At 38.5% G+C, this 17,863-nt stretch overlaps 1 protein-coding gene across 3 annotated transcripts in view; it reads left to right on the top strand.

Annotated features, from left to right (window-relative positions):
• Window positions 1–17,477, top strand: part of TBCA (tubulin folding cofactor A) — a 36,483-nt gene extending 19,006 nt beyond the window's left edge. Inside the window, exons 2-5 of one of the 3 annotated variants that reach the window (XR_014577206.1) lie at window positions 5,822–5,927; window positions 14,287–14,339; window positions 15,270–15,356; window positions 16,780–17,477. Coding sequence is in view for 2 of the 3 variants with exons in the window: in XM_083819262.1 (XP_083675388.1) it covers window positions 5,822–5,927; window positions 15,270–15,356; window positions 16,780–16,860 (274 nt within the window). In the remaining variant the exon portion in view is untranslated. Of the gene's footprint in view, window positions 1–5,821; window positions 5,928–14,286; window positions 14,340–15,269; window positions 15,361–16,779 lie in introns of those variants that run through there. The other 2 variants (XM_083819262.1, XM_083819263.1) reach the window with 2 other exon arrangements.
• The last annotated feature ends 386 nt before the right edge of the window (window positions 17,478–17,863 follow it).

Genomic DNA, 17,863 nt, shown 5'->3' with positions numbered 1-17,863 from the left:
TGCACCTTATATTTCTTAGGACACTGTATAATGTCTGCTAAAGCTATGTCTGTAGTGAGTTTTATGGTTGCAGGGTTTTTAAATCTGTAAATGACCTGTAGACTTCACATGCAACAAGTTATGATCTGGCTTTTTCAAATACCTACTGAGCTGTTAATTAATTTTTTTGTTTCATGTGATCATACCATGTATAAAGATTTTGGTTTAGCATCCATTTTAATGTTGTTTTTTTTGGGGGGGGGGGGGGGCGTGGAAAAAACAAGAAGAAAGAACAGAATCTTGCATCTAGATAGACAAAGGGTGAAGGAAGAAGAGTAACAAAATATCACGTGGGTATTTTTGTGCAGAATTTTGCTGAAATTTGTAAGGAAGAGGTGACTAAGGGATAGTATTTCTCCATTATAGAATTTAATTTACCTTTTGAAAGAGAAGCTATTGCTTGGGGACAAGCTAAATTAAATCTATGTATTCAGTAGAAATGGCTTCCTGGCATTTAAAGGAAGAACTTACTACAGGAAATGTTTTTAAATAAGAACTTTTTTTAATAGCATTAACATCAACATCTCAATTGCATGCAACAAATGGAAAGTTAAACTAGCCAGTTCTGATTATTGAATAACCTATAATGGAAACTATGGAAAATATGTCACTGAAAACAGTATCATATTTCAGGCTTAATGATTTGAAAGCTGAATGCTTCAAGTTCTGCTTCTGAAATGTACAGAAATAAAAGTAGGTAGGTAAATACAGTATCTAAAGTATCCAGATCTGAGAAAAGTGGGCAAAAAAAGTTAAATTTAGTTCTAAACTGTGACAGAACATTCAGTCCTTGTTCTTTTCCTTTTGGAAGAAATAAGCAAATAGTAGTCCATTTGAAAAATTAGTGTGCATGGAGGAAGACGTGCGTGTGAAAACGTAGTATGAAAATTTAAGTAAACACGAACGTTTTGCCCTTTATTTTAGCTTAGAAAAAAAAAATATGCAAGTTTTGCAATGCTAGTTGCCTTCAGTTTCAATGGTATATACATTTTAATAACTAAGTGAACATAAAAGCTGTATTTAATGATTTCTCTCTTCTCCTCCCCCTCAAGGGAATTTGCTGTTCTCATTCAAAAAAAAATCTCACAGATTGAATGAAATTAACTTTTTTTTTGAACCTAAAAATAGAAAAGCAAATAATACTGCCTTGAATTAAATCAAGCAACCTTGATCAAACAATTAACTCATCCTCTATTAAATCAATATTTGCTGGTGCTAACACTGGAGCTAGTTCCAGCAGTTGGAATTACAGCCACTGATATAGTGTCCATATTACTAGTAACTAGGTTGCTGTCTTTCCCCAGTACTACTTTTCAAAGCTAGTATTTGGCTAACTTGTAACAGCTGACCTAGGTGATACCTGTATTACACACTTGATGTGCTGCTAAAGGTTCTTTACACGGCTTGAAGGCCCTCTCTGGTGTTATGATTCCACAGGCATTTGGACTGTTCAGGGATGCATTGCCACAGCCCAGCTTGGATCAACTTGTGGCACCAAAGTTTCAAGCTACTTTGGCAAAACAATTTTTTATGATATAAACATCAGGGAGAGTTCCTTCTGTTATAATATCAAATATTCCCTTTGGAATTTTTCTCAAGATACCACTGCTGTGGCAGCTTTAGTTCACAATGGGTTCTTGTCCTCTCAGTACTGTTCTGAACTGTCCATCCTCAGCAGCACTTCTAGTGGAACACTTAACTGTGACAAATTAGGAATTAATTTGCCCTGATGTGCTAACGTGACCATGAAGCTCTCTACAAGACCTTTATTTATTTTCTTTTCATTTGTATAATACGTTCTTTGCTTCCTGGATCTGATTATGTTCTTTTGGCTATTAAGTTCTCCTTAAACAGTTTTATCTTGTACAGGCTGATCTGATGATTGCTCTTGTTAGGCCAAGGGCTTTCTTTGGCATGCTCTCAGGATTGCAGTTCTGTGCAGTTCTGTGTTCATTTCGGTCTTGAATTAGCTGATCATTATTCTGTCATTCTCCAGATGCTGGAGGATGTTTTGGTTCAAGTTCCAGCATTATGTAATCCAATATACACCTAATGAACAGATGTAACAAAATGGAAGATTTAAGAGCAAAGTAGCAATAAGAACAAATAATTAAGCTTGATAATGGATTACTGTGTAACTATTACTGCAGGGCATGAGATTAGACCTTAATCTTCCGTTTCAGCCTTTTGAAATTTTCTGTGTTCATCATTTGCTATAGTTGAGTGTGTGAAAAAACTCGCTTTGCATCCAAAACTGAGATTACTTTGCATTCTAGAATCATAGAATGGCTCGGGTTGGAAGGGACCTTAAAGATCATCTAACTCCAACCCCCCTGCTGTAAGCAGGGACACCTGTCTCTAGATCATGTTGGCTGAAGCCCCGTCCAGCCTGGCCTTGAACACCTCAGGGGATGGGGTATCCACAGCTTCTCTCGGCAACTGGTTCCAGTGCCTCACCACCAGTACAATGAAGAATTTCCTCCTAATGCCTAGTCTAAATCTATCCTCTTTCAGTTTAAGACCATCCCCCCTTGTCCTGTCATTATCTACCTGAGCAAAGAGTCCTTCTCCATGCTTTTTGTAAGACCCCTTTAAGTATTGAAAGGCCGCAGTGAGGTCTCCCTGGAGCCTTCTTCAGGCTGAACAGCCCCAGCTCTCTCAGCGTTTCTTCATAGCAGAGGTGCTCCAGCCCTCTGATCATCCTTGTGGCCCTCCTCTGGACTCGCTCTAACAGGTCCACGTGTTTCTTGTGCGGGGGGGCAGACCTGGATGCAGCACTCCAGGTGGGGTCTCACAAGGGCAGAGCAGAGGGGGACAATCAACTCCCTTGACCTGCTAGTCACATCTCTTTTGATGCAGCCCAGGACACAGTTGGCCTTTTAGGCTGCAAGTGTGAACTGTTTGCTCATGTCAAGCTTTTCATCCTCCAGAATGCCCTCATCCTTCTCTGCAGGGCTGCTCTCGATGAGTTCTTCTCCCAGTCTGTACTCCTGTCTGGGTTTGCTCCAACCCAGGTGCAGCACCTTGCACTTGCCCTTGTTGAACCTCATCAGGTTCACATGGGCTCACTTCTCCAACCTGTCCAGGTCCCTTTAGATGGCATCTCTTCCTTCTTTGGTATCAGCCTCATCACTCAGCTTGGTGTCATCAAACTTGCTGAGGGTGCAGTTTATCCCATTCTCTATGTCATTGATGAAGATGTTGAAAAGCACCAGTCCCAAGGTGATCCCTTGAGGGAGACCACTCGTTACCAGCCTCCAGATGGACAGGGAGCTGTTGACTGCTACTCTCTGGGTGGGGCCATCAAGCCAATTCTCTATCCACAGGCTGGTCCACCCTTCAAATCCGTATCTTTCCAATTTAGAGGTTAGGATGTTGCGTGGGACCATGTCAGAAGTCTTAGAGAAATCCAAGTACATGACATCAGTTGGTCTTCCTTTGTCGACTGATGCAGTCGCTCCATCGCAGAAGGCCACCAGTCTGGTCAGGCATGATTTAGCCTTGGTGAAGCTGTGCTGGGTGTTTCGGATCACCTCCTTATCCTTCATGTGCCTTAACATTGCCTCCAGGAGGATTCATTCCATGGTCTTGCTAGGCACAGAGGTGAGGTTCACCAGTCTGTAGTTCCTCAGGTCTTCCTTTCTACCCTTTTTAAAAATGGGAGTGATGTTTCCCTTTTTCTGGTCACCGGGGACTCCACCTGACTGCCATGATTTTTCAAATATGATGGAGAGGGACTTGGCGACTACATCAGCCAAGTCTCTCAGGACCCTGGGATGCATGTCATCAGGGCCCATAGACTTGTAGTTGTTGTGTTAGGAGGTCCCGAACTTGCTCTTCACTTACAGTGGGAGGGATTCTGCTCTCCCAGCCCCCACTCAGAGTTTTGGGGACTCAAGAGATGTGTGAAGCCTGACGACTAGTGAAGACTGAGGCAAAGAAGTTAAGTACCTCTGCCTTCTCCACATCTGTCATTACGTGTTTTCCGTCTTCATTTGTTAGAGGCCCTACACTCTCCTTGGTCTTTCTTTTGCAGCCAATGTACTTGCAGAACCCCTTCTTGTTAGTCTTTGCATCCCTGGCCATGTTTAGTTTTGTCAGTGCCTTGGCTTTCCTGATCCTGCCCCTGCACATCCAGACAGCATTTCTGTACTCTTCCCAGGGCACACGGCCCTGTTTCTACCATCTGTGCATTTCTTTCTTTTGCCTAAGTTATTGCCTTCCTTGTTCAACCATGCTGTTTTCCTACCTTCCCTGCTTGATTTATTGCATATTAGAATACAGAGCTCTTGCACTCAAAGCAAAATATCCTTAAGGAGTTGCCAGCTCTGATCAGATTCTCTGTCCCTAAGGACCATGTCCCATGGGATCTCATTCACTAATTCTTTGAACAGCTGGAAGTTGTCTCTTCTGAAGTTCAGGGTGCTGACTTTGCTCCTAGCTAGATCCAAATCCCTCAAGATCACAAACTCAACCAGGGCGTGGTCACTGCAACCCAGGCTTCAACCTTTGCGTGTTGAAATCAAGTAAGTTAGTCTCTTAAGGCTAATGGTCTTCAACTGTTACTCTCAAAGTTAGCTGTTAAAGACATAAGCTTCTTCCACATTTAAGACCTACACGTGTTTTTAGCTTATCCATTATAATACATGTTCAGGGTTTACATTTGCTTAATGACATCAAACTTCACTGCCAAAGCAAATTTAAGTGTTTTTCTTAGTAGTGATGGAAATTTGTTATACATATTTCTAGCTACTAGGCAATATAGGAAGAAAAGAAAAAAATGCATTATTCTTGAATCTATACTCATTAACAAAAAGCATCCTAATCCATGAGTAGGATTAGAAGATGGATTCTTTTCCCTCTAAAAAATAGGCCATAAGGAAAATTGCTATAAGATAAATTATCAAACTGTTACTTTTGTCTGCACACAGAACAATGAGGAAGATACTCTAAGGAACACAGGACTAGGAGGCTACTGTGTTATTTGGGAATTTTAATTTTTATTATTTTGTACAAAACCTAGTATATGAAGTATTGCATTTAATGGTATGACACGTAGTTGTGATCAGAAAAAAAAAAAACATTTTGAAATAACAGTTTGTGAACTTGGGAATGCTGTTCCTTTTAATTTACATGTGATAACATTTTTTCAAAGTTATTACTAAGAAGGATGTCACCTTAGTGTCATTTTTCATTTAAAAATGCAGGTGCAATGGTGTTTAGTAGTGAGAGAGAGGAAAAGACCACATGCCTGTAATAGAGAATATATAGGTCACTCACAAAACTATGGGAACCTGGATAATAAGAAAGTCTGGTAAATGCTGAGTATTAGAATGTCACCTTTGTAGACACCTGAATATTGTTTCAGCTACTTTGTGAGGACTTTTTTGAGATACAGAGATAGCTTTCTCCTCTGTACTACTGTCTTCATTAGCAGTCATCCAGACTTAGCGGGCAGCTTCTTGTCTGTTTCTGTTATGTATTTGAAATGAAGTACCAGTGTATAGCTTTTATAGGATATTCAGTACGGATAAAACCACAAAGAGTCTTTAAAACATTTTAATTTAAATAATTTTTATAAGAATGGTTATATATTGTAGCTAAATTCAGCATTTCCGAGATGCAGTTTCTTACAGTATTTTAGAGCCTTTTTTGTTATATAAAATTGTGTATTGTGTTATAGGGATGCAGCTTTCAGGGGTAGGCAGGAGGGTTGTTATCAGTAATGTAACTTTATACCATAATACAATCAGACTTATATAATCATTTTGTTTAATTGCAGATTGGCAAAAGAAAAACTTATGTACGAAAAAGAGGCAAAACAACAAGAAGAAAAGATTGAAAAAATGAAAGCTGAAGCATGTGATGATTATGGAATAAAGAAGCAGGTAAACTATCCCAAAACTTGTAAAATCCTTCTTTGCTTTGATTTAATCATAGTCATCCTTAAGCAAAAAAACTCATGTACTTTTTTCAGACTCCTCCAGACTAAAATCCTATCAATTATAAAAGTCACAATATGCATTTGTGGAAAATTCCTGCCCTCCAGAACTGATAACCATAAGGAGACTGGGTATAGACTGTTTACCACTTGGTATCAAGATGGCTATCACTAACAATGAATATCAGGCCATCGTGAACTCCCATTCTCAGAAATACTGTCAGCCTGAAAATAAATGTTCTGAATGCCTTTAAGTGCTTGGTGGTAAGTGCAAGTGTTACTGTGAAGTGAGAATGCCTGTTAATACACTAGAATTGAAATGTTCCTTCTTTGTATGCTATTATCACTTTGGTGAAATCACAGTCCTCTAAGGGAGAGCAATGGGTATGTGTCTGTCCTAGGAGCTGCTTGAATTTGTAGTGAAGGCACTAACTAGCAAGGTGCATACTGTAGTTAGGTATGCTCAAGAGTATCATTTACCGTCACTGTTAAAATATGATAATTTTTTCTTAGAAGGTTCCTCACAGTGGTTGCAGACTGTATTTTTTCAACTAAGAATGTTGTCTTTGAACAATGTTTTTTTCCTAAACATTTCCTATGTGTTTTCTCTTTAAGTCTTCACTGAAACTATAAATGAGAATTACCTTCACTCATAAGCAGGTTTCACAAGTTTGGTGGCCTCATGTTATAAAGCCTCCTGTTGTCCCATCTTCATTTTAGAAGAACAGGTAAAACAAAACCCAAATGTAAAAATCAACAAAAACCAGGAGAAGGTCCTTTTAAAACAAGGTAAAACATGTAATAAATTCAGATTTCAGTTCATGTGTGCATGTCTGTTCTTGTTTTCATTGTGATATGGGAAAGAAATACAAACATAAAATTTCTGTAAGACATTGTATTTCTAGAGTTGAGCTGTCTCTGTCTCACCACTGACTGAGACTCCAAGGTCCTACAGAAACAGTAGTATTCCTGAAGATCTACTGATGCTAACAAGAACTAATGAATGCAATTCCCATTTTTAGTGTCCCACATCTATCAGATTACTTGACTGTACCATGGTATTTCCTCTATGACATGCAAGAAATCACTGAAGTGAAATCCAGCAGAAAGTCTGTGAACTTTTGCTGCGAAATGAAATGTTGCACACTACTTGAAAGTGTTCTCAGAGACCAGTGACAAAAGCCTTCAAAGAGAATGGTCTAGATTCATTCAGCACTGCCTGAATTGAAAAGCAGTCCCTACAATGACATCTGTTCTTGTAGTGCGCTTTGCATTCGGAAAGTCATATTTTTAGGTTAGGAAGAACCTGGAGGCTTAAAACCAGTGTGCACGCTTGTCATAAGGTCAAATCTCTTACACTAAACAAAATTATAAAATACCAGAAGAGTTTGCTCAAAAACATATTTTGGATGGACTTAATATTTTGAGAAGTTCTTAAAAAAAACAACAAAAACTGCAGTTAAACATTTCAAGGATTGTTTTTAGTTAATAACACCCTAATCTGAGTTTATTTAAAAATATGGTTGTAGTCTTTGTTTCAGTAATTAAAAGTAGCATTTGTGAGATCACAGAATTACAGAACGGTTTTAAGTCAGAAAGGACCTTTGGAAGTCATCTGGTCCACCCCCTGCTCAAGCAGGGCCACCTAGAGCACGTTGCCCAGGACCGTATCCAGATACTTTTTGAAAATCTCCAAGGAGGGAGACTCCATGACCTCTCTTGGCAACCTGTTCCATCACTCCATCACTCAGAGTAAAGATGTACTTCCTGGTGTTCAGATGGAACCTCGTGTTCCAGTTTGTGCCCATTGTGTGGCACTGGGCACCACTGAGAAGAGCCTGTCTCAGTCTTCTTTGTACCCTCCCTTCATTGGTATACGTTGGTAAGATCCCACCTCAGTCTTCTCTTCACTGGGCTGAACAGTCCCAGCTCTCTGACTGTCCTCACAGGAGATGTGATCTGGTTCCTTCATCTTCTTCACGGCCCTTTGTCTGACTCTTTTCAGGATGTCCATGTCTCTCTTGTACTAAGGAGCCTAGCATGGGAGGCAGTACTACAGCAGTGTGGCCTCACTGAGTTGGAAGGATCACCTCCATAAACTTGCTTTGATGAATGCAGCCTAAGATACCACTAGCTTTCTTTCTGGCAATGGCACAGTGCTGGCTCATGTTCAGCTTGGTGCCCACCAGGACTCAAAGGTCCTTTTCTGCAGAGCTTTCCAGCTGGGTGGACCCCAGTATGTACTAGTGCCTGGAGTTGTTCCTCATCAGGTGCTAGACTTTGCACTTTTCCTTGGTGAACTTTAAGGTTTCTGCCAGCCCATTTCTCGAGCCTGTTGAGGTCCCTGCGGATGGTAGCACAACCTCTCTAGTGTATCTGCTAGTCTTGCGCTGTCTGCAAACTTGCTGAGGGGGAGCTCTGCGCTGTTACCCAGATTATTAATGATGTTAAGCAGGACTGGTTCCAGTATTGACCCCTGGAATACTTACTTACTCATTACTGGCCTCCAACTAGACTTTGTGCTACTGACCACTGCCCTCTGGGTCCAGCCATTCAGCTAGTTTTCAGTCAGCCTCACTGTTTGCTCATCCAACCCATATTTCAGCAGCTTCTTTATGTGGATCTTACAGGGGACATCATCAAAGGCCTTACTGAAGTCCAGGTAGAAAATATCCACTGCTCTCCCTTCATCTATCAGGCTGGTCATTTCATCATAGAAGCTGATCAGGTTGGCAAAACATGACTTCACCATGGTGAATCCATGCTGACTACTCTGAAGATTTTCTTGCCCTTTAATGGGAAAGGATGGGAATGAATTCAATCATTTGAGACTATGAAAATAATTTTAACTATTATTTTAGCTGAGGTATCAGCTAAAATAGATAAGTATATATAGATACATATCAATCAATAGTTGAGGGAGGAAGGCTTAAAAAGCTTAAAACCATTACTTACCTCTTAATGCACCACTAGTCTCATTTAGCTTTCTAGTTAGAACCCTGCAGTAGAATATGGGTTACCAGTACAGAAGTGACTAAGGAAGATTTTACTTTAAAAAGAATAATCAGATTCCTACAGCATAGTTGGACTTCAGTGTGTGTCTGGTCTGCAAGAAGGCATCAGTCCCTCTGTAGAACAATAGTCAGGGTTTGACTCAGTGTTTTTCTTCTAACTCGTTAGGTAGTGGGGCAACTTGTGGTTCCTGCATACTCAAGTGATCTCTAGCAGAGATAGTGACCAAACCAGGTTGTTGGCAATTGCTGGGTGCAGAAAGACTAAGTTAGTGAGGAGCAGGTTTGGTATCAGAGAAACAAAAAGGAGAGTTCACTCTCCATGTTAGTATGCTCTGACCAAGGATATAATTCAAAGACTTTGTATAGTACCATTGTTCCTGGTGCACATTGTATTTATACTACTTGCTGTATTTCAGCTCATATACTAAGCAAGAATTATGTGTGGTAGATTGTGTATCCCAGGGAAAGAATCTCTAGTATAATAGGGCAAGGAAGCCCTTTCTTTCCTATTACTTACAACTTATTTAAATATATAAATAAAAAACAACTCTGTAGTACCTACTTTTTATCTATAAAAGACAGATGAGAAGTATAGAAATAGGGGAAAATTTATAACAATTTATTTTGGCTAAATTGGCAGATAAAAAAGAAGTAATAAATGAAGAGCAGTATGAGGGGAAAAAATATGAGGAAAGAAAGAAACTTTAACAATCTTTGTAAGATACTAAACTGAAAATAGGCTTATTAAAAACTGAACTCAAGTAATTTATACAAAAATTTGGAATACGAAATATTTAAAGACTTCTGAAGCATTCTACTAAATTCAAATTCTGAATTTAGTATCCGTAAAGAGTCGTTAAGAGCCCTGATTGCAGAAAGTTATGCAACTGTACTTCTTTTTTTTTTTTCTTTTAATGAAGCCTGAGTTTCTACACATTTGTAATGGTTTTCCATACATGAAGTCTTCACACAGGGTTTCATGATACTTTAATAGAAACTTCGCACTATAGTCACTTATGAGAGTAGACTAATGTTAGGAACCAGTAGTTTTCTGTATTTCTGTGGCTGTTGATTTGTCCTGGGTACAAATTACATCCTTTCCCATCTAATGCTTTTATCTTGAGGCTTATGAATGTACAAAAAAAATGAGGTATCTACTGTTTGTTTCCTCTCAATGGGATTGTAGATCTACTTCCAAGTTTTTGTTAACTGTCGGAGTTTTTACTGATAACAAATTGCCTTTTTTATTAATAGTTATCTTACAGTTCCAAATTACTTCTAATATAATGTCATTTCTAGATGAATTAAAACTCTAATGGACTTAACATAGAATTTAATATCTGCGTGACAGAGTACATACAGTTTTGCTAGTATAGTTTTTTTCACATATTAATGAAAACAGCAATATTTTTCTTGCTTTGTTCAGATGGAGGCAGACTATTTCCTGAAACAGCTAAGAAGGAAAACCCTCACCACAAAGAAGGCTAATACTATCCTGGGCTGCATTAGGCAAAGTGTTGCCAGCAGGTTGACGGAGGTGATCCCTTCCCCTCTACTCAGCATCAATGACGTTGCACCTCTGTAGTACTGTCTCCAGTGCTGGGCTCCTCAGTACAAGAGAGACATAGACATCCTGGAAAGAGTCTGACAAGGGGCCATGAAGATAATGAAGGAACCAGAGCCTCTCTCCTATGAAGAGAGGCTTTGAGAATAGCTGAAGGGAGAGCGCAATGAAGATGGAGCCAGGCTGTTTTCACTTGTGCCCAGTGCCAGGACAAGAGGCAGTGGCCACAGACTGGAACACAGGAGGTTCTCCCTGAACACCAGCCAGCACTTCGGTGCTCTGGGGGTGACAGAGCACTGGCACAGGCTGCCCAGAGAGGCTGTAGAATCTTCCTCCTTCAAAATACTCAGAAGCCACCTTGGTGTGGTCCTGGGCAATCCATTCCTGCTGGCCCTGCTTGAGCAGGAGATTAGACAAGTTGACCTCGGGTAGTCCCTTTCACCTTAAATCATCTGTTGTTACAATTATCTGTTTTCAGTTGTGCAACAGTCAAAGTGCATGCGATTGTAAAACAGTATTTAAAAGCATGAACACACACATATATACTCGTGTTCATTTAATTCACATATAAATATATATGACTCATTCACATACCTGATTTTTCTTAGTCTTTTATGTTTAGAACACCTTTCCTGTCATATCAAACATTGTCACCATACCCTTTGACACAGTAGCTCATTGGAGTTTCTTCTAAGATCAAGGAATAATAGATAGCCCCATAAGGGTTTTCCTGTTGTTTTCAAACAATTTGTGGATCAGCACATCAAAATCTCATATTTAGTTGTGGGTCACCTGAAAAGAAAAACAGAATCTGCTTTCACCTTCTTGAAGCCAATAAAATTTGTCCCCATTATACTGTACAGGTCAGTCGGGCTCAGCAAAATTGCTTCCTGTTGCAGAGTACTTGGTATTGACGCTCACAAGCAGTTACTTTTATTGCTGTTCTTCAAGTTAACAAAAATTTGATGTTTTAATATGAGTGCTTGGTGATCCAAAAAGTCGAGAATCTTTCTCATCTAAGCAGTTCTGATCTGCCTAGATAAGTTGAAATAGTGCCTTTGAACTTTTATTATGGGATCTCTTAAATCATAGAATCATAGAATGGTTTGGGTTGGAAGGGACCTTGAAGGCTTATCTCGTTCCAACCCCCCGCCATGGGCAGGGACACCTCCCACAGACCAGGTTGCTCAAAGCCCCATCCAGCCTGGCCTTGAGCACTTACAGGCATGGGGCATCCACAGCTTCTCTGGGCAGCCTGTGTCAGTGCCTCACCACCCTCTGAGTGAAGAATTTCTACCTAACCTCTAATCTAAATCTCCCCTCTTTTAGTTTAAAACCATTTCCCCTTGTCTTATCGTTATTTGCCCGAGCAAAAAGTTGCTCTCCATCTTTTTTATGAGACGTCTTTAAGTACTGAAAACCTGCAGTGAGGAAGCCTTCTCTTCTGTAGCCTGAACAGCCCCAGCTCTCTCAGTCTTTCTTCACAGCAGAGGTGCTCCAGCCCTCTGATCATTTTCGTGGCCCTCCTCTGTACCTGCTCTAAGATCCCCACATCTTTATTGTGCTGGAGGCCCCAGAACTGGTGTGGTGGTTGAGCCCTTCTCTGCAGGGCTGCTCTCAGTGAGTTCTTCTCTCAGTCTGTGCTCATGTCTGGGATTGCCCCAGCCCATGTGCAGCACCTTCCACTTGGCCTTGTTGAACCTCATGCAGTTCACATGGGCCCACTTCTCAAGTTTGTCCAGGTCCCTTAGCATGGCATCTCTTCCTTCTTTGGTATCAGCCGTACCACTCAGCTTGGTGTCGTCTGCAAACTTGCTGAGGGTGCTTTCAATCATGTTGTCTATGTCGTTGATAAAGAAATCAAAGTTGCTTATGTCTAAAGCCTCAGCTTATGTGTAAAGCATCCTCAACCGTTTTCCACAGAGTTGTGTTTGGCCTATGTGCTTATTGTGAATAGGTAAAATAGTTGTCTTTTTATTTGTTATGGTGCCCTTCCACTTAATAAACTGGTCTGTGCGTTTGCATCTATTTGGCTTTTCTGTCTGCAGTCCTATTTTATCTGTTGCTGCAATCTGGAATTTATGTAAAATATTTTGAAGGCCATTGATAGTATAATAGGCACACCGGTTCTTTGACATCTGATCCAATTTATGAAAAATCCACGTCGTGTTTAGTAAATAGGCTACATATACCTCAACAGTTAGAGAGCTCCATCACATCTGAGCAGGCTCCTTTCCTTTGCAAGATGCCAAACATCTGTTCATTAGAAATACGTTCAATCCTGAAAGACAACTGGCTAGAAATGTGGCTGTTTGAAGAGATTTAACTGGCTTCCTAAATACACTGAAAGGAATGGGGACATCATCCTCACCGTAGTTGCCATAACTCTTTTGGTCCTATGTGCACTTATTGACAACAAATTGAATTTGCTATCCGTATGGTTTTGTGCTTTATTGCTTTGTCTTAACACTTCATTTAACTGCACTTCAGTTACTCCAGTTTTTTAATACTTCTATTTGGCATTGTAATTCACAGAAACCTTGAAGATGTTTATGGTTCTTTGCAAAGTTAGATCAGTTTCATATAATAACTTCCTCCGTGACCTGCTTATAATTTAAACGCCTTAGAGTTCAGTCAGAATGTTTCTAGAGTGTGCTGAGGGAGGAGAGAGGGTTGTTCTTTAATTTTCAAAACAGTAGGAGAGTAAACACTTTTTTTTCCAGCTCTAAAACATATCTAATTATTTGAGCTTTAGACTGTGCTTTATTATATGCATTTGCAACAGTAAAATGTCTATCTGGGATAATCAGTATTACTTGAAAAAAAGTTTTTTTTTTGTGCAGAAGTTATTAAAATTTGCATAGGTCATTTAGTAATTAACTTCAGTCTTGGTTCCGTAAAACCCCTGTTCCGTTCTCCAACCATTTGCTGAAGAAGGTAGTTCCAGGATTTATCTTTCTTCTGTTTCATATTGTTGCATAAGTGCTGGCAAATATAAATAAAACACAGCACCCCTTTGGATCTCATTCATATTCTGTTTTGAACTGAGGAATTTGGCTAGTTTTGTTCTTTTCTTACAAAACCCAGGACTGGAGCCTGCAGATCCTAGATTTGTGTCTTCCCTTCCTAGATTGCTTATTGAGTGGCATATATGAAATAAATGACTAGTTTCCACATCATCCAGCAGCTTTGTAATACACAACTAGTTAGCAATACCATCCCAAGGATATAATCAGTGGATATTCTCACTCCCATAGGTATTCTCTATAGAAACGAGTTGTAGTACAGAAATCAGAAAGCATCATCTCATGCATTTTGACACACCTCATTCTCTGGAATTTACAAGTCTTTATGTATTTGATTGCTACTGAAAGTGTAATATGCAGAGTGACTAACCATGTTTTTAACACAGTCCAATACTGAGTGCTTAAAAGAAAAATGGTAATGTTGATGAGAATTGTAACTTGGAGGTGCTTAACTTTATTTTAACATATCACCTATGTTGCTTTATTAAAGTATATGAATTTTGCCCTAGATTCTCTGAAAAGAAGCTAGAAACAAAGTTTTTAAACCCTTTCTCTTAAAAATGTATTGAACAGAAAACTTAAACATAAGACATCTAAGTACGTGAAATAATGTTTTACAACAACAGGCCTTCCTATAAAATATTCTTAGCCATAGTTTTTCTTCCATTTTGTGATGATGGTGTTCCCTTTGGTTCCCTTCAGTATGGCAGCATTAATACCGAAAGGAAAATGAAACACAGGAATGACAGAATGTGGTGAGCCATTTAAAGTGAATACCTTCTGTTGCAGATTATCGTGAATGCAGAAACGGTTTCGTACTTAAATATCTAACTGATTTTCATCTCTAAATAGATTTAACTTTACTGAACAACTTTGCATACCTTTTCTTTTCAGTAGTTGGATTTCAGGTCCAGAAATGTTCCATGAAATAAATGTTCACTTATATAAATCTGAAGTTGTTTTCTGTAGGAGGAGGCAGGATGTTCAGATTCAGTGGGGTGCCAGTTTAGTAATTTTGTTCAAAGTGCATGGTGAGAATAATCTTTCTCCTAAAATGAAGCACAAGGATAAGTAATAACTTTTTATGCATGATAAGCATCAAAAATACGAGCCTGCTGGTCTTTGCTTTTCATTTTTCTTTACCTTTGTCTTTCAGTCAGAGCCTCCTGCAGTGTGCACACAATGTGATCAATAACTCAATAACTTTTTTCATGCAGTAATTATCTCTATGTGGTATTATCTGAACACTGTTTTTCTTTATTACCCAAAAGATGCAGGAGATATTTATATAACCAGCTGATCCCATTTTGGATGAAGCTGCTTTGTGACAGCAGGAGAAAGTTTGTTTTAAATAGCCTTTTTTAACAAATGTTGTATGGAAAGCTTACCAGGCTGTACTTTTCTTTTCTAAGGGAAAAAATATTGTAAATACTGTTTTCTACTTAATACTTTATAGTTAATTAAGCACAGAGTAATGGAAATGTCCTGTAAATTAACAGAGTTTTAAGCAATTATGCTAAGTGAGTGTCTTTTACTAAAATAGGCGAAAATTCAGAAAATAGGTACAATCCTTCTGAAGTTCGTAGATGATGACTGGACTACTGATTTTTCATAGTAAAGACTTGTCTTAAAAAACATTTCTGTATGGAATACATTTTCATTTCATTGGCTTCCAATTTTCACAGGTCGAGATCTTACAAGAGTCACGAATGATGATTCCAGACTGTCAGCGCAGATTAGAAATTGCACATGCAGATCTTACCCAACTACTAGTAAGTATAGCATCAAAAACTACTTACCATGAAATGCTGATATGCTTTGATGAACATGGATAAACATACTAGTCTGCACTGCAATTGCAGCAGAATAGAGCTGGACTGAAAAATACCTTTTTATGGGACCTAAGACTGGCATCCTGTAACATACCCCAGAACTCCATCTCAGATAACCATCTACACCGACTTAGTCTTCAGTCTATGAAAATTCTGTGCATATTTAATATACTGGAGACAGTCTTTGATGGAATGTATATCCAACATATACTTCAATACTGCTACAATGGACTCAGTTCCTTTGCTAATTACATGATTAGAAAAAATAGTTCACCCACATTAGGTAGTCTTTCTAGTTTTATACAGATGTACACAATATACTGGTAGTGAACTGAAATATTCAAAATCTTTTGCCTACTACTATTATTATGATGTGTATAAGAAACAAGACAGCTGAGTCATTGCTGAGTACTGCCTCTATACTATTTATTATTGAGGTGAGCAACTGGGATGCATTTTTAGGATACGAATACCTGCAGGAATAAACAATATCTGGTACAAATAGATTCACTGAAAATATACTAGGTTTGGCTATTATTATGTTTATTTTAAAAGCTGACTTTTCACCAAGAATGCTACTACAAAGGTAAATGCTACTGTGAGGCTATAAAATATATACTGTAAATTAAGCTTCAAACACATTTGATGGCTAAAATGCATATCCTTTCTCAGGGGAAAACATACAGCATCTTGTCTTTGGGTGGTATGCCTGTAATTGTTTCCAAAAGGAATGCTCAGAATGTGGCAAGATTTAGGGTCCTTCTGCCGTTCAGCAACTTACTTGACAGTTAGCTGATCTAGGTTTCATTCGCATGCAGAAGTGATACTGTTGGTCTGTACAGCACGCTATACAAACACAAAATGAGAAATATGGGGAGTTACTATTGTTGTTAAGAATTTGGAAGTCTTTAAAGGTTGCTTTCTTTTCTTAGATCACCTTCAATGTTTTTATTAAAATTAACTGTGTAGTTATATATTTTTTCAACTGTCAGACTCTTTAAGCTTTTTCCTAATGGTACTTTTGTTCTGAGTTCTCTTGTTGTTGGTTCCAGTTACTCTGTCCTTGTTTTTAAATACTTTATTTTATTCAGAGAATAAAATATTCAGAATTATTCATAAAGAATTCATAAAAAAATTCATTCAGAATATTCATAAAATAAAGTTATGCATAAGTCAAATCTACTCAAATGTGACAGATATTATAATGGACCTTAAATAGGACAAAAGAAATTACCTGTGTTTTGAGTCATGTAAAACTAGTGCTTTCAGTAAGGATATATCCTACATTTCATAATTTACTCCTCAAATACATTCCAATATCAGTTATTTTTGAAGTACTCAAAAGTTTTGTTTTTAATTCCAGGAAAATGAAAAAGAATTGGAAGAAGCTGAAGAGTATAAAGAAGCACGTTCCATACTAGAGTCGGTCAAGCTGGAAGCTTAGAAGTTTTTCAGTACTCTTTATATGCATTAGCACTGGGTCCATTCCACACCTTTGTTTTACTACAGCTCTATTACTACTGCTGACTTGCTAAGGTTCCCTTTATGCAAACTGGCCTTTCTCTTACTGCAAGATGCATCAAATAAAGGATGTTCTGAAACATCTGTGTGTTCCAAATTCAGGCAAAACAGAAGCATTGCCAGTTCACCTCAACTACAAAAAGAATTTAAAAAAAAAAATCTATTTAATATAAGCTTAGGCTAAGAAATAAAGTACAGTTCAAGTGTTTAGCTATGTAAGGAATGTGAGGTGCTAATAAATACTTTAGAAGCACCTTGTAATTGAAATAATTTCAAGCCATTATAGCATAAAATCTGTACTGAAAGAGGAAATGAACTAAATGACACTTCAAAGTCACCTATTTTTTTTCTGTGATGCAGTTAATCTGTAAGTTTATCAAGTATTACTCCTTGTTTATCTTTGAGCCTAAGATGGAATTAAGAGCTGATTCCAAACCTTTCTCAATTTGCCTGAGGTTGATTTGTAGAGCCCAATTCACACAATTTCCATTGATCAAAATTAAGGTACTTTTTCAATAAAAAGAATTTTGCAGCTGTTTAGTATGTTGTCAGTTGGATCTGCTTGTAGGAGTTCTGGAGTGAACTCTTCCTGAAATCACAGCTGTTCACCTTGGCCACTGTGACTTTTTTGTACAAAGTTCAAACCCCAGAAGCTGAAACAAAACAAATGGATAAGGGAACAATGCTTGATCTACATGGAAGATCATTAAAACACTATGTACAAAAGCTGTGTTCTTTCAGAATGGCTTCTATAAACAGCAAAGAGAAAGCTCTGCTGATGAACAAAAAAGGTTTTTTTATATTAGTTTTTCTAGTTTGAAAGTTTTTTGGCTTGTTCCTTAAGGGCAACAGGAAGCAAAACATACCTTTTGTGTGGTGCTCTATTGAATGCTCTTTATAGATTTTTTTTGTTTGCCTGAGTATGT

The sequence above is a fragment of the Anser anser genome (genome assembly GCF_964211835.1).
Source record: "Anser anser genome assembly, chromosome: Z".
Taxonomy (NCBI): Eukaryota; Metazoa; Chordata; class Aves; order Anseriformes; family Anatidae; genus Anser; species Anser anser.
The sequence above is the reverse complement of the archived record's forward strand: the minus strand, read 5'-3'. Positions and strand labels throughout refer to the sequence as shown.